Genomic DNA, 23,083 nt, shown 5'->3' with positions numbered 1-23,083 from the left:
ATTTGTTTCCATTTAGAAGTTTAATTCTTTTTCTCTGAATGAAGACTGTAATTTCATTTTAGTACAACCTGCTGAATCACCTGACAACCAAACAGGGAGAGGAAAAAATGGAACTTTTTTTTCCATAGATAAGAATAAAATAATGAGCTACAGATTGTACATGTATTTAATTTATGTTACAATTTAAAAACAGAAGAGGAAGAGTAAAGGGCTTCTAAAACCCTAAAAAATCACCTTTTGTAAAAGCATTCAAATTTGCAAGTCTTTCATAAAATGATCCTCGAACAAAAGTGCTAAACAGTTGTAACCCTAAATTTCCAAAAGCATCTGTGTTACAGTGGCTTTCAAATAATAAAATCTTAAATCAAATATGAAGCTACTTTCCCACTACAAGCTGGGGAACTAAAACAATTCCCCATATAGAAACACCCGAGCATGTCGCTCCCCACAACGTCATGAAAATTTTAAGTCACATAAAGAAGCATCAGCGGGTGTACAGCGACTGACAATTCTGCGCCTGTCCATTTGTGTTTGCCCAGTTTATCTTCCTTAAAACATCTCAGAATTCTTGTTCTCCCCCACTGACAGGTTCTAACAAGCTATCTGGAGCCATGAGCTCTGAACACAAGTAGTAATAAAAGGCTGTAAAGATGTGCTCATGCGTTTAATGTTCACACATCATCATGCATAGACAAATCTAGTTATTTCAATATCAGTTCAACTTATCTGTTTAGACAGTTAATACTGTGCAAAAATGAATTCTCTTGAAAAAAACTGTCATTTTGTTTGTTGCCCCAAATATACATGTCAGTTTAATTAATATTAGATGACAATGACAGTCACAGAAATCTATTGCTACCTAAATTTAACCTCTTCCCTAAACAGTTTATTAAACACCTTAACTTCTAAAGAATTTACTGAATCTATTCAAAGTACAAAAGTATTTTCAAAAAGCTTATTTCAGAATTTTCTTACTACTAATGAAGAAACTGTTACAGATACTGCTTAATTTTTTTTGTAAAGCGTTTTGTTGAGACTGCTATCTCTATGTCACCTCCCTAAATTACTAACCCAAATATTCTTTGCCTATAAAATTAAGTGTAGTCATCTTAACAATGAAAACGTAAAACCAATTTTGCACAACTTTTGTCACAGTCAATAACCAAACTTTATTTTCAAACTCTCATCCAACAAACATATGGGATTAGAGCACTGTCAACACAAAAATGACTTTAGAGAACTGCTGTTGTTGGATTTTATCATTTTATATTTTTCTATTCAGATTGTTTTGAAAGTTTTATTTCACAAAACCTGTAAGCATTGGATCAGGTTTTGTGCAACTGTATTTGCTAGAAAACGAAGTAATGCAAAACTGAATGTGAAGTACTCCATGAGAAAACACAAACACCTCATTTTTTTGGTGTTTTTTTAACATCTAAAGTCATTTCATTTATGATAAATGTACTCATTACCATGTAAAAAAAGTTTTCTGTTATTAAGGAGATAATTATGGGGGTTTATTAAACAAAGTGGATATGGTCACTGATAGCAAAACAACTGTACTGGAAAATTCAAACTCTGTCTAATTTACTGGGTTTACAACAAACTATAGGATTGATTAGTTTAATTTTATTGTTAATTTGACTTCCTTTCCTTGAATTAATTGGATTTCATTTAATTAGACCAAGGTAAGAACCTGAATACACTACAGAGCATAATCAGAAGAGGTCTGTCCGAGACATAAGATGTGTGAACAACTTGCTGCAGGTCAGCCCCTGCCAAAGAACATGAGGTAATCATGTTCTTATTAGCAACAGAGTGCTCAGCTAGACTGGAAATTTTGCATTTGCTTTGATTTCTAAATAGAGGCAGAAAATTACTTAGGATTAGCTGACATACAGCAAATTGATTATTTTGATTCAATACAAGCTAAGTAACTAATTATAAAGTTAGGGTTTAGTATTTTTACTCCAAGAAGAGAGTTAAATAAAGCCAACAGCCATAATACAACAACAACAACAACAACAAAAGAGAATACATCCAAGAGCTAGAGTAGTGCCTAGCTTGAAGTGAAAATAGGTATTTCTGGCTGAAAAATAAGACTTTCTGACAAATGAAAAATTAAGTTTTGCAGGTAATGCTGAGAACACCAATCAGCCTGCCTATTTTTCTGTATTACTCAACCATGTGTCATATGTAACTGACACACAAGTTTACTCGTGTTTTGTGTCTGGAAGGTCAGAAAGGGGGGGAAAAGAATGTTGAGAAGTTGTAATTCAAGACAGAATTTAAGGGTAGATTTCATTTCCTGTTGCACTATGTAATTTAATTGGCAAACTAAGACCTAATCTAGCATATTGTCCAGAGAAAAACAACACGAATTGGAAAAGCATGCAAATACCACTGACCCAAAACACTGAAAAAAATACCTTCGTTTTTGTCTGGCGATGATGAACCTAAGGCACAGAACAACAACTCAGTATGCAGCTTTATTTTTTTAAAATTAACTTTGACTGTAGCCATTGGTCAAGGAATATATGCTTAAGCATTTGGCCTCTTTATCAGGTATAACTGACAAACAGAAAATACATACGCTGAGATTGCGACACCACTTTGGTTCTACTACGTCCTCTGGAATCCGTTTTGGAATTTCCAATACCAACAGAAGGTGTTGAAAGCTTTGTTCGTATACGACCTATAAAAGAAAAATGGCACTCAATCAGCTTTTCACAGTAGTGTAGAAAGCAAAGTCTCACTAGCTTTTACTAATATTTTTTTAAGTTTCTGTAGATAAAAAAGCAGCATAACATAACACAATTGGTGAAAAATCGCTTGGGATAATTAGTAGAAATTTGAACACCTTGAAGGACTTGATTAAGTGAGGAACCAAAATACTCCTCCTCAGATGGTACTTGTTTCAGTAAACAATCTACACATTATCATTTAAACACCCTAGCCTAGCTAGCTAGTTCTGTCTTCCCGCGTGTTAGGCTAAAAAAAGCTAATTTTGCTAAATATAATAGGCAACGTGTACAGTAATGTTGCTGTACCAGGTCCAGTCTTCTCATGATTTCTTGTGGTCCTAACTCTACTTTTGCTGTCATAAACCCACAAAAGTTATGTTGCCTATTTTTTTATAAGAGCTCTGATGTTTTGTCCTAACTTGACTCCTCTTTTTAGAAATCTAAGTGCTAGCTTTCCTATGACTGAAGATGCTAGTGTTTTCCTGGCCACAGTCATATAGACTTCTACAGGATTTCCCAAGCCTTTTACAGCATTTCGGAAAAATTAAGCATACTTAAGTACTTCTCAGTGGCAACACGACAGAAGGAAATACTACTCTCCTCAACAGATAGAACTGAAGACATGGATTTAACTGACACTACAGATTTTGCTGCTCACTAAAATGTCAAACTATCTTGGGTTAGGGTTAAAGCTTTCTGCATTATTAGCCATGCTCCTCCTAACATCTAGAGTATACAGTGAGATTACAGAAGAAAGGAAGACCCCAGTTGGATGAATTACAGGTATCTGAAAGATTTTTCATAAAAGAAAATAGCAGAGCTGCGTACCACATTTCTTAAAGTGACCTCTCAATCAACAGAATGAAACAAAACTCAAAACATTGTTAACCTTAATTCTTGTGAGTTGCAAGAACAAACCCCCAAAAGCTTGTACAGGGTTAACCTAGCTCAACAAGCAATTCACTTTTAAAAACAGCATAATTAAAAGATTTTCTAGACATGCAGACTCAGTATTTGACCCAGAAGAATTAGGTAACAGGCTGCTATTTAGCTCTAGCCTCTTTAGGCTTTCCACAGCTGAATTTTCAGATGGAGTAAGTTAATATTATTCATCCAAGTAGAGGGAATAGCCATAGATGAGAGTCTACAAGAAGAGAATCAGGATAAAGGAGGTTATTTCACTAAACTATTAGAAAACAGTATGCTATAGCAAGAACAGTTAGATTAACTAGTCCAAACTCTACTAGTTATCCCTGTGCAATGGCAATGCTTTCCCACTGAGTGCAGCAAGACATGTAACCACGTTCAGAATTTGGCCCAAAAACTTAGGAATACAGAGTGCCACTATTGCAATACTGTGTTAAGATTACCATTTGAAACCTCGTTCAATTTTGTCAAAAAATAGGCAAAAAATAGTTTGCATTTGTCAGGCAAATTAACTGCTAACCCTCTTAAAGTCTCTATATCCATCCACTAATGACTAGTTTTACATGTTAATAATATATTGAAAATGAATTCCCAAACTCAGAGGGGTAATAGTAGCACCTGCTTCCCAGAGCATGAACACATATGATGAAATACCCTGTGGCAAGATTCGCTTTAAAAAACAAATGCAAAATTAGAAAGGCCCTGTACTTCCACACTAAAAATGTTAAGCAATGATAATTCTACTGCAGATGAGTATTGAGAATTTAAAAAAAAGCACAAGAATTTTTAAAATACCACATGACAACCAAGTATTAGACGCGTAAGCTATCAGGAGTTACGAATATCCACAAAGCCCCCAAAAGACCACATTCTACTTTTAAATCTTTATTTGCAGCAATGAAAATATGAAGCTGAAAATATTAGCTATTCTAACAAAATGTTTTCTTACCATCTTCAGAAGCTGTTCCTAAATAGAAAAAATAATAAAATAAATGATATTCCAAACAACACTGTGTCTCTCCACTTCCTTTTTGAGATTTATCTTATGATTCTTGACAAATTTTATCGAGTCAAGAGATATAAAGCTTTTGTGTTGCAACTTCATAACTGAACTGAAGCAAAATTATCAAGAAACATTGACACTATACTGTTAGTGATTAACAAGAACACAATATACAGGGCTGCCTTCCAAACTGTTAAACCACAAAAAAACCCAAAAATCCATAGAAAAAACCCTCTGTAAGTCAGCAAAATGGCATATACAGATCACAATAGATATGAAAAATATTTCAGTGCAAGCTCTTCTAAAAACATAAAACATGCTATTATAAATTATTTCAGAAAGAAACCCCAAGGACAGTGTTTCTCACACCGGACAGTGAAAAGTTGATAGGAACTGCCAACAAGGAGGACTTCTCTGAATTTGATCTGTGATTACTCTGAAGATCTACGTGCAGAAGATCAAATTTTGCTTCAGAGAAGCAGAAGTAATATGAGCTTGCTGAAAGCAGATCACACTTGAACAAGTATGCCACACTTAACAAGGCTTGATTACAACCAAATGAGAGTCGGACAAATGTTTTTACTGACATTGGTACCAGGAATTTATGGGGAAGCTATATAAACAGCAGTCCTTCCTCTAAGTTCTCTTGAAACAAATCTGATTACTGAGTCAAAAAAAAAAAAGTCAAATGCCTCAAAAAACCCAAGGAGTATTTCCATTTTCACGCTCTGCCATTTCTGCCTTTTAAGAGGACAATGATTAAATCTGCTGCAAGTGCCTTTGGCTAGCCTGACCTTTTAAGCAAATCTCACTCTGGCTTTCTCATATTATGCTATCTTAAAGGCACTATTTTTTTTAAATAAGCCCTTCTAAAAATTTAATCCAGTGTAAACCCCAATGCTTCTTCACAAAAATCAATTACAGTAATAAATACATAGGAGTGCCTCAAAGTTTTCCAGATCAAATTTGCCAGCCTGTATAGAAAAAACAACCAAACAAAAAAAACCCCAAACAACAGCCAAACCCTAAACTATTCCCTGAACTCAGAATTATTCCAGAGCTGGATGTTGCAACGCAGGTTCTATGCAACATCTAATCCAGGATAAAGGATTGCTGCTTCTGAAAGGGGTGGTTCTCCTTCTCCTTTCTCTCCAGCCTTGTGCTACCACGTGGTTCGGATGGCTAATGGCTCGCTGTCAGTTCCAACTGCTAAATAACAGAACACTATTTGCTTCTGGTTTATGAAATCAGTTTTCTAGTGTTGACCGATAATGGAGTATCACAAGGCATTAGTGACAGAAGCGGTAAAACCACGTGGCCAAGATTAGTGGGAAAAGGAAAAACCATTAGTTCCCCTGGTGATGGTTAGATCAGAGCAGCAGTATCATATAACTACAGTGGAAGAGCTAAGCTGTGTTCACTGTGTCTTGCACACCATCCCTACAGACATCCTCTAGAAAAAAGCCAACAATGTTATTTTGACCAGTTGTGTAGCATTCTCTCCTACTATTTTTAGTTGTTATTTATTAGTTGTGACTACTGGTCTGAACACACAGCCCTAAGAACCTTTATTGCTGGTTATCATGTGTAAAAGCTCAAGACTGTTTAGCATCGACAGTTATAAATAAATCCTATTACATGCAGCATAAGGAAATCTGATATGGAAATAAGTGAGACAGACACTATTACTCTGCACAAACGCCACTCATTTCATTAACGTCCGCTTGCATCTGCACTGCTCAAAAATAGCTCAAATTCCTCCAAAAAGTCTCTCATGAAACTGACTATCTGTGGTTTAAAATGATCAAGGGTTCTGAGTTTCAGAGATCATTGTCTTCATTTCTATTAAAAATACTCCCTGCTTCGAGTAAACTACTCATTCTTTGAAACATGTCCTGTTAATAAACACGACAACAATGTAGCTAGACTAGGTTTTGACAGAATACTTTTGGAAGAGAAGATTTTAGTTTGTCGTAAGTTTTTTAAAATGCTTAATGTGGTCAAGCATCTTCTGCTCTCTCATTGCTGTTATGCAAAGAAGTCAGAAATTTTTATTTTATATGTAAAACTATGAAACACAACAGAACTGGAGCTAGTTAAAAAAAAAAACAAGTATCAATTACAGAATTGCTCTGTAATTAATAGTTCGTAAAAATTAGGGGTATTTTGTAATAAAGGTTCTTTTGCTGATACAGATCAATAATCAAAAACATTGACAAATACAGCACTAACAACATATTAGGACACTGAGATTACACAAGGGTTAATGAAAACAGCATAGTATTTTGTTAATGAACAAATATATTAAACATCAATAATTTTACATAAAAGACTATTAAATATTTACTAGAATTAAGAGGATAGACTAAACAATTTCTTACCATCCATCTTGTCAGAAGTATCCTCTTTGTTGAAAAAGCAGGCAAAGAAACATGGAAAACTTAGTGTGTTAGAATAAAGGTGTTCACGGCAGAGTCATAAAACATTAATTAAGGAAAATACATTAATATTAAATACAGCAGACATGTTTATCTAATTCATGCATGTATAAACTACCTTAAGTCAAGTTGGTTTCTCTCAGTCCAAGGTATAAAATGACAGAATAGTGTACAAATACTCAGCACAGGTACTTGTGCAGTACTGCAGATTTGAGCAAACCCTCACTGTAGAATATTTAGCAACTCTTTCATGCTTGGCATCAACAGTTACTGAAGCATCATACATATTTGTATCATTACTGCACCATAATATTTCTATTTCTTACTGCATAAGCTACTGAGCATGAAGGCCCACCTAGGATAAGGGACAGGAGGGGAAAAAGACATCACAAGAAAGAGAACAAACGGGAGAAAGTTCCACTCTAGTTTAAAAGCATTAAAGATTTAACAGTTTAGCTGCAAGGCAGTGCATACATATTCTGACAGTAACAATCAAAATTAAAATATTTAGCGTGAGACATATTAGAGCTCAAAGTCTCCTCAAAGGGGCATCAATACTTAAGGACGTCACAGACAGTCAACATTTAGAATAACTGAAGTAGAGAATGTCCTCATGCTTCTAGAACGGTCTTTAAAAACACAAAACAATCATAAACACCCAAGTAAGAGTTCTATTAATAATAAAAAGAGATGAGTGGTGACAATTTTAGATTACTACGCTCATGAACTTGTGATCCTCTGAGGCTCTACATCTGGCAGCTGTTTAAGCAAAAGGTGGATGCTTCTCCTTAAGTGTGAAAATTAAAATAAACTGAAGCTCCAGATGGGACAAATGTTATTTATTTTGGTATTGACTGCAACACCTGAGAAGACAGGGAAAGTATTATGGAAAATACAGTAGCATCTTCTAGGCATGTTAGTACCACGGTAAGCATTACCTTGACAGCTGTCACATTTGGATTTACTATAAACAACTCCCTTTAAACAAGCAGAGGGGAGAAGTTTAGAAATCAGCCCATTTTCTGAAACAGAGAACTTGCTTGAATTCATGCTTCACTCATCTTAAAACTCACAGCAAACAATATTTTGAGGTGGATTCAATGACAAACACACACCAGTCACTCTCCACATGGGTAAGAGGTGACAGATTATTAAAAATCTATTAGGAGAATGAGCCAAGATCAATCAAGTGGCACTGCTCTGGTGTAACTGCAAACAAACCTTAGTCACCTTCACTATCGTTCCCTTAGATCATCTGTAATAGATTTAACTTCGCTACACACTGCTCGTAATACATCTTAGTGCCATTTCAGACCACCACTGTACTTTTCTCCCCAAGTGACTGCAGCTGCTAGCAAGGCAAAGCTTTCCAGCTACCCAAATCCTTCGGAAGAATGCAACTTGGATTTATCACCTGTTTATTCCTCTCTGCCACCCCGACTCAGCAAACTTATAAACTACACAAGAGAATCAAATATTTATTTTGTCGTCTTTTCCTGCGTACAACCACTGCTATTTACTTCCCTGAAAACCTCTGTGCCCTTCTCAACCCTCGCTTACAAAGTTCTGGGCATGAATCATATATTAAAATGTTTTGAAAGGAAAGCAACGCTCCAATTGAGAGTTAATTTTATGTGAACCTCTAAAGACTCAAGTAATCCATTTCAGCAGATAAACAGATTTCTCTCTTTGGTTGCTGTTTGACTTTTCTTTTTCCCCTTCTATCACCATGCTCTGACACAGTGCCACTTTTACTTCTCTCAATAGCTGAACTCCAGCCTTGAGATTCAGACCATGTCCTGTTGCACACTAAAACCGATGAGGCAACACTCTGATCTCCGAGGACAATCATCCCACCAATTTCAGGCTTTTAGGCAGTACATTAGGAGAAACTGAGAATTCATCAAACAATGACCACAAGCTATCTCCTCCACTGAGCCAACTGAGCAGCCCACCTTTGGTGTCCACTCGCTGTGGGCACTAGAGGGAGCCCACTCCCCACGTCACTATTTCAGGCAAGTACTCCTTTTAGTCAGCACTGTTCACTCAGTAACTTAATCCTAAAATCAACGGTATTCAAAGCATTTCACGTAGGTCCTGATGACAAAAGCATCAACTCATTTAAAAGTGGTTTTAGCTTAAATTTTAACCTAGAAAAGGACAGCCAAAACCATTGAGAAACCATAGCCTAGGTGTATCCTAACAAGCTAAAGCAGAGCTACAGAGTTTCACTGCCTCCCTTGTGATCATTTTCAGCAATACCAGTATCAGGACAGGCCTCCTCACTTAGTGGAGGTTCTAGCATCTACCATCACTATCAAATATTTTTCTCCACTTTTGTCACTTGCACCACTCTCTCTGTCTAATAGCAAGCATTCCTGTTAATGAAGACTGCCACCTAGGTAACAAAATACACCTAGTTGAATCAACACACTTAGGAAGAAATCTATGAAACATATGTTGTTTATTATTGCACAAAACACTCTGTATTATGTGAAGAAGCCACCACTTACTGCTGGGATGTCTCTTCAGCAATGCTGTAAAATAGCTAGCTAAAGAGTTGAGAAAAACAGAAAAAGCAAGAGTCCTAAAGGTCACTTCCCTATTACCTCTAGAAACAAAGAAGCCATGATCACCACCTGCTGGTAAGCTAACGTTCCACTCCATCCAATATTTAATATTCAATCCTGATAAACACATTTGAAGCGTACAGTATGGACACATTCTGTGCATAAGCACTCTGCAGCACAATATAAAACATCCAGCAAAGCCACTGACTTCAGAACACCTGCTCTTCTGCAATACTCAATACTACTAAAAATGACAATTTTTCACACGACGAAGTATTTTCCCGTGAGGTTTTCATCAAAAACCCTCCAAAAAATATTTCACAGTATTGTTAAGAAATTTCCTTTACCTAGTGAAGCGTAAGATCCTGGAGGCAGACCAGCTGCTGACAAGCGCCCAGCTCCAGCTGTCTGTCCAGCAGCATGGCGGGCCTTCGCTCCAGCAGCAGCGTTAACGTCAATGTCACTGCGAGACCTTTGCAGAGCTCCTGGGCTTGGCACACTCTTGCTGCTGCCTGAAACTAGGCAAAAAATTAGGATCTTAGTTGTTAATGAAGAAAACAGTTTAAAAAGATGTTTTGTACTGCTGCAGCGTACCTGCAAAAAGTACAGGAAATTATTTACCTGAGTTGCCATGGAACTCACATAAAGAACAGTTTATCTTACAGTAGTATTTATCTTCATTCAGCATGAAACCTTAGCATTATTTAATAAAAACTGTGTGCTCCCACCCTAGTGCAAATTCCATGATTCTGAAGGTTTATGGGATTTGTTACATTACGGACTGCTTCACAAACCTAAGAAATCCTCAGCGTTCCTTGTGATACTGAGGGAAGATAATATTCCCACACTAGAGCTAAGACACCACTACAAGCAAGCTGAAGGCATACCTGGAATTGCTCTAGGGTCTAATCTTCTGTAAAGTATTTTTATATTTACCTCCTATTATTCACTGAATATTAACTATTTGCTTCAGTTCATTTCAACCATTGGATTATGTCTTCAAAGCTTGACTCCCTCTTGACAACTTCAGCATTGAGAAAACAAGCATTCTCAATTCTTGGGCACTTGTAAAAAGGAGTTCAAAATTTTACTCCGCAAGAATTACAAAGACATTATAACAAAAGAAAACAAAGATATTAAATTCTGAAAACACAAGACAAAATTAAACTCTTTGAATTACAGATCTGTGGGTTTGGGGTGGTTTTTTTGTTTTTGTTTTGGTTCAGTTTCTTTTTTTCATAAAGAGGAGCTGGTTAGCTCAGTGGTTTGAGCAGCGGAGGACCAACACCGAGGTCATGGGTTCGATTCCCGCTCGGTCCCCATGTGTTGCCAGGTCTAGTTGAGAGGTGGCGTCCCCGCCCAAAACAGGGAGGTTGGACTAGATGATCTCTAAGGTCCCTTCCAGCCTAGGCCATTCTATGATTCTATGATGATCTACACAGCAATGGAAGAAACGTGTAAGTTCTTCATTTCTAATTGCCGTGAGACTAATCATCTTGAACAGACCATAGAATAATGTTTTGTTTCTTTGAGAGTGACTCTTCCATGACAAAGCTCCAAAATAGATTATCAGTTAGTGCCAATACATGCAAACTAGTTCTTATACTTGCAACAACTGAAAATATTTAATCCATGAAGCGAGTATGAGGCAGTCACATCTCCAGGTGCAGGTTGTGCAGATACAGACTATTTTTCAATGCGGAAACAAGATAAGTGCCTAAGACAGTAAAATTTTAAGCTGCATTTAAAACTTTTAATTCAAAGAACATGAAAAACAATTACTGTGCACTGCACTATGCTGCAATCACCTTACCTCTGCCTGCAAGGCTTGCTGGGCTGGCTGCAGACCACTTAGAAGAAAAAGGTCGACTGGAAAAAAAAGGTCAATAAACCCAGTAAGTCTCATGTATCAGATGTAACAGGAAAAAATAAGAAAAAAATTTTTTAAAAAAATCTTCAGTTCTTTTCTCCCCTTGAACCTTCTCATATTTTAGAGAAACAGTTTAAATACAGAATGATAAAAAAAAACTATAATCATCTTTTACATTTGATAAAATTACATCTTCACCACAAAGCACTAATGCTCTAGTTACTGCACACTTCACTAACACAAAGCTCAAGCATGCCAGACATGGTCACAGAAATATTTAAGGTGGTCAGCATAAGGTTTTAACCACAGGGCTGATCTTACAAATCAGTCGTCAAACAAATATAGCAAAACACAATAAAAGATTTTTTTATTAAAAAATAAAATAAAATTCAAAGTGACAAAATATAACTGCAGTTTGTCTGTAGATCACAAAAGTCTGGATCATTTGCTTTTGAGAAACAGGTTTTACATGCTTATAAAAAGAGTTCAGGAGTTAAATGACCCTTACTTGAGGCTCTCCTGTGAGCTGGAGGATGACCTGTCTGACTGAGGGAGAGATGCTATACTGCCAGAATTCTTCAAGTAGGTCTGGAGGCTTCTTTGATAAGGCGGCTCAAGAGAATTGTACAGAGTCTCAGCTTCACTAGGAAAGTGATTTCTAAGACCCAGATAAGCCCTGCAAAATAAGGGAATAACCACATGTAAATGTTCTGTATTTTGTGGAAACTCTGGAATCAGGAAGCAAAGGTTACAGAACAAACCAAGGATGGAAGGGAAAGGAAGTGAAGATATGTCATGCACACAATACTGCTCAGCGAATCGTAAAAGAAACCAGCTACACTGACTGAACACATCTGTTCCAAATAACTGAAGTCTATCCTCTGAAATTCTGACATTTACTCACCCGTTCTGTGGGGAAGCAATACTTTTCCAGCCTACTCACTAGTCAGAGTGCTGCAGTTTGTTTAATGACTTAATTAATAGGGGTGAAAAAAAGAATTATTATGCAGCAATCCTTTATGGCTGCTGTTTCAGCAGAACCCTTAAACGCTGCACAACAGTATTAAATACATCGGCTTTCAGAATGTCTTTTGAAAAAGAAATTAGGTATTAATTCAGGACTTTGAAACAGAAATATTAATATGCAACCTAACTAGAGTCCTCCTCTTCAGCCGTAGCTAGCTGCTCATGTCCAGTGACAGCCTTCCATCACTCAGGTAAAACATACCATTTTTCAGAGCAAAATGTAGTCAAAACTCACTTTCTTGCCTCCACTCTTGCTTCTGCATCAGCATCATGAATGCCCTTTTTGATTGTTTCAACTAGGACAGCGGCATGCCTAGAAGAAAGACTTCGTGCATTACATTTTGCTACTCCAAATTCTGCTTTAAGTAGTAGTTTTACACTTTAACTAACATTTCTCTAAGTAAAAAAAACAGCTGAGATTGTAGCTCTAAGTAAACAAATGCCTAAGCATACTGATGACACAATTGCACCTTCTGTAAAAGTTCAGGTAAGATTCCTCATTAAATCTAAAAGAATTATAATCTACTTTTCAGATATAGATCCACCTATAGCACTCAAAAAGCTATTTAAAAATACTTGGTTTTAAGACACCTACTTTCCTGAAATGGGAAAACTAGTTCTCCTAGTATATTAAGAGTAACGAAAAAGTTAACATTAGTAAATTTGCTTTCCTGGAAATTCACCTCTGAAAGCTTTTGGCACATGAGTTGTAAACCTAAACACATGCTCAAAGAACAGTAAAAACCCCATCAGAACAACGAAAAATTGAGACTAAATAGATTTAAATTCAAGACATGTTGGGGTTTGGGGTTTGTTTGTTTGGGGGATGTGGTGATGTTGTTTTGGGCTGGTTTTTTGGAGTATGGTTTTGTTTTTTAAATATACACACACTTTGACATAAAGCAATCGGTCTCCCCATGGCTCCCTTTCTCAGGACCACCCGCAGGGGTTGAAAGGTGGTTCTGGAGCTGGATAAGCTCTTTAGAGCCTTCTCATGACGCCCTGTAGTCCCTTTGCTCTCACTCTGTGCTTACAGCACACGCTCTCCACAGCTGATACATGTACTATTCTCTTACCCACCCAGAGAAGCTGCAGAGTGTTCTTAACCATCACCAGAAAAAGTCCTCCAGCCTAATCCCACTTGGCGATCCCCCTCTCTTATGGCGAACACACACATTTCCTGCTTTCAGGAGAAAGGACTGATCCTTACCTGTGCACCTTTGCTGCACAGGATAAAAGACAGAAGTGAAACTCTGAGAAAGCACATTGCCTCTGAGGCTCACATTGTGTTGCCTCTCCTCGTGTACCCAAAGTCAAGGCTGAAGCACACAGCCCTGTCTTTCCTCGGCACTTGAATAAGCCACATGACCTACCGTGCTAGAGAGCTTGGCCAATTCTGAGCAACATAATCCAATTAAAGGATTCAGTGAAAAGATTTGTGTCTTAAAATCCATTAGCTGTTTATTTTCAGGGAAAAAAAAAATTCACTGGCCCATACCTTTCCAAAGAATGCGTTTGCCACTCTTGTAATAACAGGTCTAAAAATTCAAAGGAGCGCCTAAAAAGACCGAACCAAAAAAGTTATAATTAATACTCATTTCTCTAATGTGCTTGCAGAATAAACAGCAACTTTATTATTTGCCCCTGAGGGAAACGAATACACAAAACTACATTTATCGTTCAAGTAAGGACATTGGTCGCCTTATTGCAAAGTTAAAATACTCTGTATAGAAAGGAAGCATGCAGCTAAGTTAGCCTAAACTTCAAAAAAAATAGATGTGGTTCAATTAACCATCTGTTCTCAAGTCCTGCTATTACACATTACTTATATTAGCCTCGAAGTAACAGCTAATAATCAAGAAGTTTAAAAACTCTACAAAGTATATTAAAAAAAATAATCAATACTTAATAGCTGAATTTTTAAGTCACAACATGCTATACTTCATGGCAGCGTACTTCTGTTCCAAACGCCATTCTTATCCTTTCACCTGTCATTACAGAGCACGTAGCATACAGAGACCATTAGTTCAGGGCTCTGCATACAGAAGGCACTCCTAAGGGTTTGCTAGCACTGCAGAAGCGAAGTTACATAACCTTGTTCATTATTAACTCTGAGTTCTTGACTTTTTAGCAGACAGCCATTAGCAAAAGGCATACTTTTAAACATGTCTGAAGCTAGATCTTGCTGAACAAATCAAAGCAACATGGACTAGCAAGATGAAGATAAGTCTTCAAAAAGGCAGTGGACTTTATTGCTGGGAATTTTTTTTCTGGTTATTTTGCAACTTTGACCTGTTCTTGAGTGGCAGATTTCATTTTTATTCTGCCCAAACCCTTTGAACACTCACAAGGCACGGGAAGAAACCCTGTAAGGATTTTCACCATTGTAACCAACCCAGTTTTTCGTTGTCTTTCCAAAGGAATTAAGTCAGCATGAAAACAATGCAATTTTGGCAATATTTACTGCTGGATTATGAATTGCACTACTAAAGTGACCTACAATTCAACACTCCTCAGCAAAGCTGTGGTTAAGTGGAGGCACTGAGGCCCTGGGAATTGTTTCACAGAATAATACCGTGTACATCCCCCCATGTAGCAGAAAGTACTGTTTCTCAACATCACCCCATGTAACTTTCCTGAAATTAATTTCTGTAGTTTCTTGAATAAAATAATTTTGTGTATTTAAGAGTTAGTGACCATAAATGTTCAAATTTGGGGTTTCTTCCAACTTGTGATTGAACAATTTGCTATTTTCATATACTCACCTCCTAACTGCAACTGATTTTGAGGTACAGTTGCTTGTTATTAAAGGTATGAGTCGTGGCACATGCGTATGCTGAAGGGAAAACAAAGAAAAAGACAAACAGTTAATGATAAAAATATTCCTGAATCTGTACTGTACTAAATAAGTCAAACAATTAGCAACATAATAAAAACTGCAATAATTTAAAATGCTTGCTGAAACTAAATGCAGACTATCATTAAATAAGAACCTGCTGTTAGCACATCAATTGATTAAACTTTTTTAAATATTCAAAATGTCCAGCAAAAAGCACTTCCAATGCCATCAATAATCACAATGTGCCATATTCAGCTGTCAGAAGTCATATATGAAGGCTCAAATGTAGCTGTCTCCTCAAAAGAGTTGTAGGCTGATGTTATTTTAGTTTTGCCACAGGAAAGTAAAGCAATAGACATAGCAGTCTTAGAAGCCAGAGTTTTGGCACAAAAAGCAGATCAACCTGAAACTATGGGCATAATTTTGGAGATAATCAATATGATCGGTGCTACAAAACCAAATTCCTTTTGATGCAAAATATGTTAAGCAAATTATAAAAGCATGATATACAAGCAAGTTTATGTATACAATCAATACGGCAACACCTAACATCCTCATGGGAAAAAACCCTTGAACTACCATTAAAAGTGGATAAGATAACCTTCATTAAATCCAAACGCAATACTTTAATGTGGAATTAAAGCAGCCTTACTTCAGCTTATCTTAACTAACTGTAGACCTAAAGTATTAACATTTTAATTCCAAGTAAGTAACAAGGCTCAACAAATCCATTTTCATTTCATTTCTTTATTCTTGCCTTGATTAAACACACACCTTCTAAACCTGTTCCCAATGCAGTGTAAAACTGTAGTTTATTAAAAAAAAAAAAAGCTTAAGAAGTACAGTACTGAACAGCTCTTAGTATTTCACTTATTGTATCTTCTCCTTCAGTTATGGTTGCAGGATGTAAACACACAAATCGCCAAAAAAGCAGAGACAATTATCAGCTCTCAGAGTACTACCAACTTCAGAATTAGCAGGGAATTAATCCAAAAATCGGCAAGAGCCTTACAGTTGTATTTGTTTGTACTGATATACTTTGAAACCTAGTTTGTTTGCGGTTTTCATAGTTTTCACATTGCAAAGTGGCACATGGCTGCCAGAACACGCACCATAAGTAATATCAGAGGAAAGAATACAGGATTTTTACAGATGGAGAAACCTGTATGTTCCACATCTTTGGAGCTATTGACATTTTAATTTCTAGAAAGTGTTTTACAAAGGAACATAAGCCTCAGGCTTACTTTCATTCAGCTTTAAGATTGCACATTTCATCCGTCATCCCTTTTGAAGCTGTAATGCTAGAAGCTTCCTCCCAATCCACCTTGCGCCTCACTTGCCCAATCTGAATCCCATCTCCCGCTGGAAAAGATTTCCTGCCACCACACCATCTCATCATGAAACATGTCCCCAATACCAATTTATTATCATAAATTTTAAATACTCAACTGATCACACATTCCCTGACCAACTCTCATTTAGTCCAAAGGATAAAAGTCCAAAGGAGTTGTGCACTTTGTTTGGTATTTATTCTTGGTTTTCTGCCTAATGTTCTGTCTCCTTACACCTGCCATTTACTGCTCAAGTATTTTAGCACCGTAGACTGGATTTTCTCAGTTCTATGCCTCCCATCTAGTATGTTAAGTTACAGCTAAGAATAACAAGAGGTTTTAACAAAACCAGGGCAGCTTTAGCCAACGCATAGGCTTCTCTCCAACTGAACTGAACCAATAAAGCAAACTGAATATAATGAGTGAATATTTATTTCACGCTGCTTTTCTAGCGCTTGATTTGGCTCCTATCAACAAAAAGACCGGGTGAGTTTCTTACATGCCAGAGCTCATCTAATACTACTTCTAATTACCCTAGAGAAGGTGTATTGCTTCCTCCCCTCCCAACAATGTGCCATTAGCCATCTCACAGCACGTTGTAAGAGTCTGGAGAAAAAAATGCCAATGGATATGAGCCCAAGTGCTAAGGCAAAGGTAATGAGAAGTCCAGAACATATTCTTAGAGGCACAGGTAGCCAAAATAAGTACAGATTCCAAAACACGCTGATGATAGTAATAAAAGGTGCGAATGATTAAACTGCTCAGGTTTCCAACAACTTCCAAAATTAAAACCACAAATGAGATTGCAGTGAGTAGCAGTCAGTGCCTAGTATTAAGAACTACAGATTTCAATGTAAAAACTACAGGTGACCTTCCACTTCTACTCAAAAAACCCAAAAATACTGGTACAAGTCTCAAAACTCTAGCTAAGTATCTTGCCTCAGACACCAGTCGGTAGCAAATACCTAAGGAACAGACAATCAAAACCAGGTAGCACAGAGCATTCCTCTTCTACATGCTATAGCTTTAAGGACTTAGCTTAGAAAGTTTTTAAAACCACAGATTAAAATCTCTAGTGGGCTTTTCTTTCATGAACTTGTGCTTTCTGAACTGACTTACTGGCCTCTTCAACATTTTATCATTAACTTTGTGGTTCCAAATTTATTTTTTTAGTTAAAAGAAACAGTTTAAAAGAAATAATTATTTTTAAAACAATATTACAAGCTTCTTAACTCCTAGTTTAACATGAGCCACGTGAGAGAGGAACACACCTACCCGAATAATGAATCTAATGGCTGCACACCCAGAAGTTGCCATCACTTTGGCGCTGTTGGGAACCAGATTAAAAAGAGTAGGCACAATAGCTTCAGCGCCATGATCAAACTTGTTTCCCAGAACAGTTGAAAGATGGCTATTCAGGAAAAAGAAACAAAACTTGTTAACAAAACTTAATTTCTTAAGTCTTAAAATAATAAAGTTCACTGCACGTTTTGAAGATTTATCTTTCCAAGCCAAAAATTTCTTAGTTTCATGATTTCCAAAAGCTCTTGCCTCATCAGAAGTACAGGATTTGTGGAATATTTTTGTTACTTAGATACATTAAGCAGTTGAACACTAATAACTTCATTTCTTAATGAAAAACATGTACCACAAATTAAAAGCCTTAAGTTCTCATGTCCGTGAAGAATATAGTATTTCTGCTTTTTAACACACTGACAGCATGTATAAATCTAAAATCTTAAGGATATTATCACTTGAGGTTGTTTTCCTTTCGAATGCAGGCAAAACTTCTGAATTCATCATAATCAGCCAAACACAAAATTTGCCTTCGCCGTTCATTAAAGCTTATGGCTTCAATTTTAACAAATACATACACATACCACACACAGTAATTTAACTGTCCTGTGGTGACAACATATGCATCTTCCAGGTAGGGGCACCGTAGTCTCTCTTCAAGTTTGCTGCAGTCAAATGACACATCAAATATCTCTAAGTTTTAGGGAGCATGAAAAATTCCAGGCTTTTCAGCCTGGAGAACAAACGCCCTTAAATGTTTCTTTTTCTCTATGGCTTCAGATGGTGACTGCACTCTTTATCAGACTTAGCATCCAGCAGTCTCAACAAGATAATCTTTCCTGCAGCATCGTGAAAGCATCTCAAAGTCAAACTCAAGCTAAGATCAGCAACGTTCACAAGCACACTTAACCAATACTTACGCTACAGTAATGCACGCTTCTCTGACCACCTGGGATCTGAGATCCTTGGCCGACAGCTTGAAAGCACCATCCAACAACCGTAAGTGCTGGAAGAAGCCATCGTACTGTGCAGCTCCAGCAACAAGCAGTGACCGAACTTTCCTCAGCTAAAAAAAAAGCAAAAAAAAAAAAAGCATTCAGGTTAGGACACCACCAATGCGCGTGCCAAAACCAAAAAGTAAAGATTTAATTGCAAACATGTACACAGGCATGTCTTTAAGCAAAGCATAATTTTGAAACAGAATCACAGAATCATAGAACAATTCAGGTTGGAAAAGACCCTTGGAATCATCGAGTCCAACTAAAATATATGGCAGCGATTTAAAAAAAAAAAAAAGTTAACTGTAAAAAAAAAATCTATTACTTAAATTCTAGAGCTCAAAAGTCTCAGATCCCAGTCTACAAATATACAAATACGTAATTCTGTTCATACAACTGCTTCCAAATACTAAGATGTCATAAAATTGATTAAAAAAATATAAATGCTACATACATATAAATATTTTAATCCTGCAAGTGAAGCTTATCACAGGCACACATAGGAAGTACTAATGCCAGCAGTTTACCTGCAGAATACGCAGTTTTGTATAAATGGCAACCAAAACGTACATGACAGCTTTTAGACAAACTTCTGCTTAAATGTCAGCAAAAACATATTTCAGCCTTTTTAAAATACTTATAGAATCATGACTTGTTCAAACTTCACGGTATGCATAAATTCAAGGATTAAAAATTTAAATTTTTTCGATTATCTGGAGTGTAATTACTCTAAGAAACATTTTGAAATATCTAGCTGCCTGTGCTTTATGAAATACAACCACTCAAACCTGAAACTAAGCAACAACTTTACCGCATTAGTTCGTTGATCCCAATCATGTTTGTCATCTGAGAGAATTTCCCTGATTTTGTTCAATGTTTCTTCAAGTTCTCGACTAGAATAGATCTGAAGTATTAAAAAAAAAAATCAGAAAATTTATATTGTTAATATCCCAGGTAACTTTATGAAAGAAAATAGTTTGAGAAGACTGAAAATACCATTGTAACTCTAAAAATATTGCCCCAAAAGTTGCAGGGAACAGTCTAAGAGGTATAAACAGGCATTTTAAGGCAAATCTTTGAGAATATCACCAAGTAGCGAATAGTCATTAAAAGATAAACTGAGGAATCAACATGTTCCTCAAGACTTCCCCTTCCACCTTTGTGATGAGCTAATTATATCCATTAGAGGACAACGTACATACACATCACAAAAGGTGTAAGATGCAGCACCAAAGACAGAAAAATTAAAGGCTCAAACACTAAGAAGAATAACAACTATATAGACAGCAAGTACTTGAACATGGAGTACAAACTAGATACGAGTAAATAATACGATATTCCTAAAAATTCATGATGAACAGTCATTGGAGCAGGTTACTGGAAGGGATCTATCATTGGAGGCTTTTAAGAATAAATTAAACATACGCACACTGTAAGTAATCTCAATTTACTTGACTAATCGGCATGCGCTTAATCTTGATTCTAAATCAGAGCCATTTTTTGCATATCATAGTTCCCATCCTTACTTTTAATGAAGCCACTGCTGAAACCCACTAATGTAATAAAAAAGGAAAAACACAGGAATGGGCCCAATGACACAGAAACAACTCCCTCTCCATTCTAACAGGTCGCTTTTGCTTTTTAGAGTAACTTGGCACATTACAGGTCAAAAACATTCTTTCTTCACAGGTTCCAGTACAGAAACTTCTCTCTTCCTCAGCAATTAACACGGTCTCAGAATGTGGGATCTGCCTTTTTTCAGAAAAATCAGAGATTGTCCACAACCAGAAGCATGAAGTTACACAGCCCCCCCCCAAGTCAGCAGGTTATTTTGGGGTCAGTTACACATTTCTCTCCTGCCTCCTCACCTCAGTTTGGGTGAGATCAGTAAAGATAAGTGTGTCTCTCTCCTCCACCTCTTGCAGTTGTGGAATGACCCACTTTCGTAGGTTATCCAGCAGTCAGACAAATAACACGTGCTGGTCAAAACCACCCTTTTGTTCTTGTGATGTTATTAACCAACTTGAGCGATTGAGGAATCTGCTCAAGACTGCGAATACTAAGGCACTGAACTAGAAGCAGTGTATTTTCTGTGCTGTGGAATACATGTCTCTGCTCACCATAATGGGGACAAAAAGTATTAAGAGCTCCATGTTTTTGCTCTCCAGCACTGCTTCTCTTTTTTTTTTTTTTTTGCTCTCTTAACACTGTTTGGAAAGACAAAAAAAACCCCAGAAAATTCTTAACTGTTCAAGAGAAAGATTTCCTTGAAGTGACAGGGATCGCATCTCTATCTCTATAGAGATAGAGTGTTGCCTCATAAAAGCAAACAGTACTTGTACCTACAGAGTGAAATCTAACAAATAACTATGTTATCCTCTTGGGAAATAAAAATGGAACAAAAATACGTATCAGGGGAGGGGAGTCACACAAAATCCTTTCAGCGCTCAGGAACTACGGCTCACTGAGTTCTGGTAGCTTTCCACACTTCAGGTGCTTAAGCAAAGCTTACTTCAAAATAGGTGTAGGAAAATGCAAGCAGGTTAAATGACTTAACTATGTGAAAGTCCCAAATACGTGCAATCTCCACACTTAAAGAATAGAAATTAAAATCTGATCTTTCAGCTCAGAATCCAACAGGTTCATTAGTATTCAAATAAAGTACGAGATTACTTTTTTTGAAGTACTGCTAGAGATGAGGACGTGTATGCCAGACATGCATAATTACAATTCAGCCATATTTAAAAATACAACTTTTGCTTTTTAAATTATTTGCCTGTATTATTATTACTTGATTATCCCTTGAAATTGCAGTTACTGAAATCTTTTTCTTATTAAAATTAAAGCACAATTATTTTCAGTAGCTCCCTTGAGAAGATTAAGAAAAGCAATAATGGATTTTAGCTGTGATAACTATTAGTAGCACAGCAAAGAAAAGGTGGCTTTTTGGGTAACTAACTGGAAAAACTAAAGATCTTTCCATAGAGACCTGAAATTCAGAAAGATGGAAAAGTAACGACACTTGCTTAGAAGACTGTAAAAGCTTCAAACTTTCAAAAGTCGGCTAACATGTAGTATTGCAAATGGTTTATTTCTGCAAAGAAACATAACACAGCACCTTACCTGTACAGTAGGAACATCTGTAAATGCCTTAATAAAATCATCCTCATCCACAGCTCCAGCTCCTCCTTCTTTAGAGGAACCTAAATAAATGCAATACACTGTCAAACAGCATATAATGTACATCAAGGTTTTCAGAAACTGACAGACGAATCTTTCAGAATATTTTCAACATTTTACATCATTTAAAGTTCTGAACATTCATCATGGGTAAAACTAACTTTGAACTCTGATTTCATCATGAATAGGGAAAAAATTAAACAGTTTTTCACCCCAAAAAAGAAAAATTGTGTTTTCTGTAAACCTTTCCATTTGATACAGTTAATTGTTTCATTTTGTTATTTTTACTCATGTTTAATTGGAAATTTGTTTAGTACAATGGAGGTCTTGCCCCAGCTCTTTCAGAGTGAGGCCAGGAGGACAGATGGCAGAAAGTCCTCCCTAACTTGCAGAGCAGAGCTGAAATGGAGGCATCAGACAGAGCAGACATACATTTTACTAACTACAGAACAAAGTAAAAAATCTAAGGAAAGAGAAATTAAGGTTGTATCATCAACTAAAACATAAAGCTAGGACTTCTTGAGAAATCGAACTTTGTGGCTGCGCTTTAAAAAGATACCACTAGAAGTGGTATCTAGCAAAATGTGAACATGATGCCTGCAGTACGATATAAGAACATCTAACCAATTTTGACAGTCTCAGCTCAAGGATGCTGTAAAGAGATGCTATACATAACACACTTCCACATGTGTATCTCCAACACCATCTGTCTTAACTGTCAATTGCAGCCAGAAGGGAAAGAAGAAATTAAAGCCAACTATTTCTTAGAATCATAGAATGTCTTAGGTTGGAATGGACATTGGAGACCATTTAATCCAACCTCTCTGCCATGGGCAGGGATACCCTTAACTAGACCAGGTT

The 23,083-nt window shown here is 36.7% G+C and overlaps 1 protein-coding gene across 1 annotated transcript in view; it reads right to left on the bottom strand.

Annotated features, from left to right (window-relative positions):
- Positions 1–23,083, bottom strand: part of CLASP2 (cytoplasmic linker associated protein 2) — a gene marked incomplete at its 3' end in the record, with an annotated part of 58,063 nt that overhangs the window by 21,717 nt on the left and 13,263 nt on the right. The window contains exons 3-15 of the mRNA XM_009873537.1: positions 22,166–22,245; positions 19,854–19,946; positions 18,965–19,110; positions 18,024–18,159; positions 15,344–15,414; positions 14,077–14,136; positions 12,814–12,891; positions 12,061–12,228; positions 11,496–11,551; positions 10,030–10,200; positions 7,056–7,079; positions 4,621–4,638; positions 2,594–2,695 (exon numbers count right to left, since the gene is read on the bottom strand). Coding sequence (XP_009871839.1) covers positions 2,594–2,695; positions 4,621–4,638; positions 7,056–7,079; positions 10,030–10,200; positions 11,496–11,551; positions 12,061–12,228; positions 12,814–12,891; positions 14,077–14,136; positions 15,344–15,414; positions 18,024–18,159; positions 18,965–19,110; positions 19,854–19,946; positions 22,166–22,245 — 1,203 coding nt within the window. The remainder of the gene's footprint in view (positions 1–2,593; positions 2,696–4,620; positions 4,639–7,055; positions 7,080–10,029; positions 10,201–11,495; positions 11,552–12,060; positions 12,229–12,813; positions 12,892–14,076; positions 14,137–15,343; positions 15,415–18,023; positions 18,160–18,964; positions 19,111–19,853; positions 19,947–22,165; positions 22,246–23,083) is intronic.

Source organism: Apaloderma vittatum, unplaced genomic scaffold, assembly GCF_000703405.1.
Source record: "Apaloderma vittatum isolate BGI_N311 unplaced genomic scaffold, ASM70340v1 scaffold21627, whole genome shotgun sequence".
Taxonomy (NCBI): domain Eukaryota; kingdom Metazoa; phylum Chordata; class Aves; order Trogoniformes; family Trogonidae; genus Apaloderma; species Apaloderma vittatum.
Note: the sequence above shows the minus strand (reverse complement) of the source record. Positions and strands in the feature narration are given on the sequence as shown.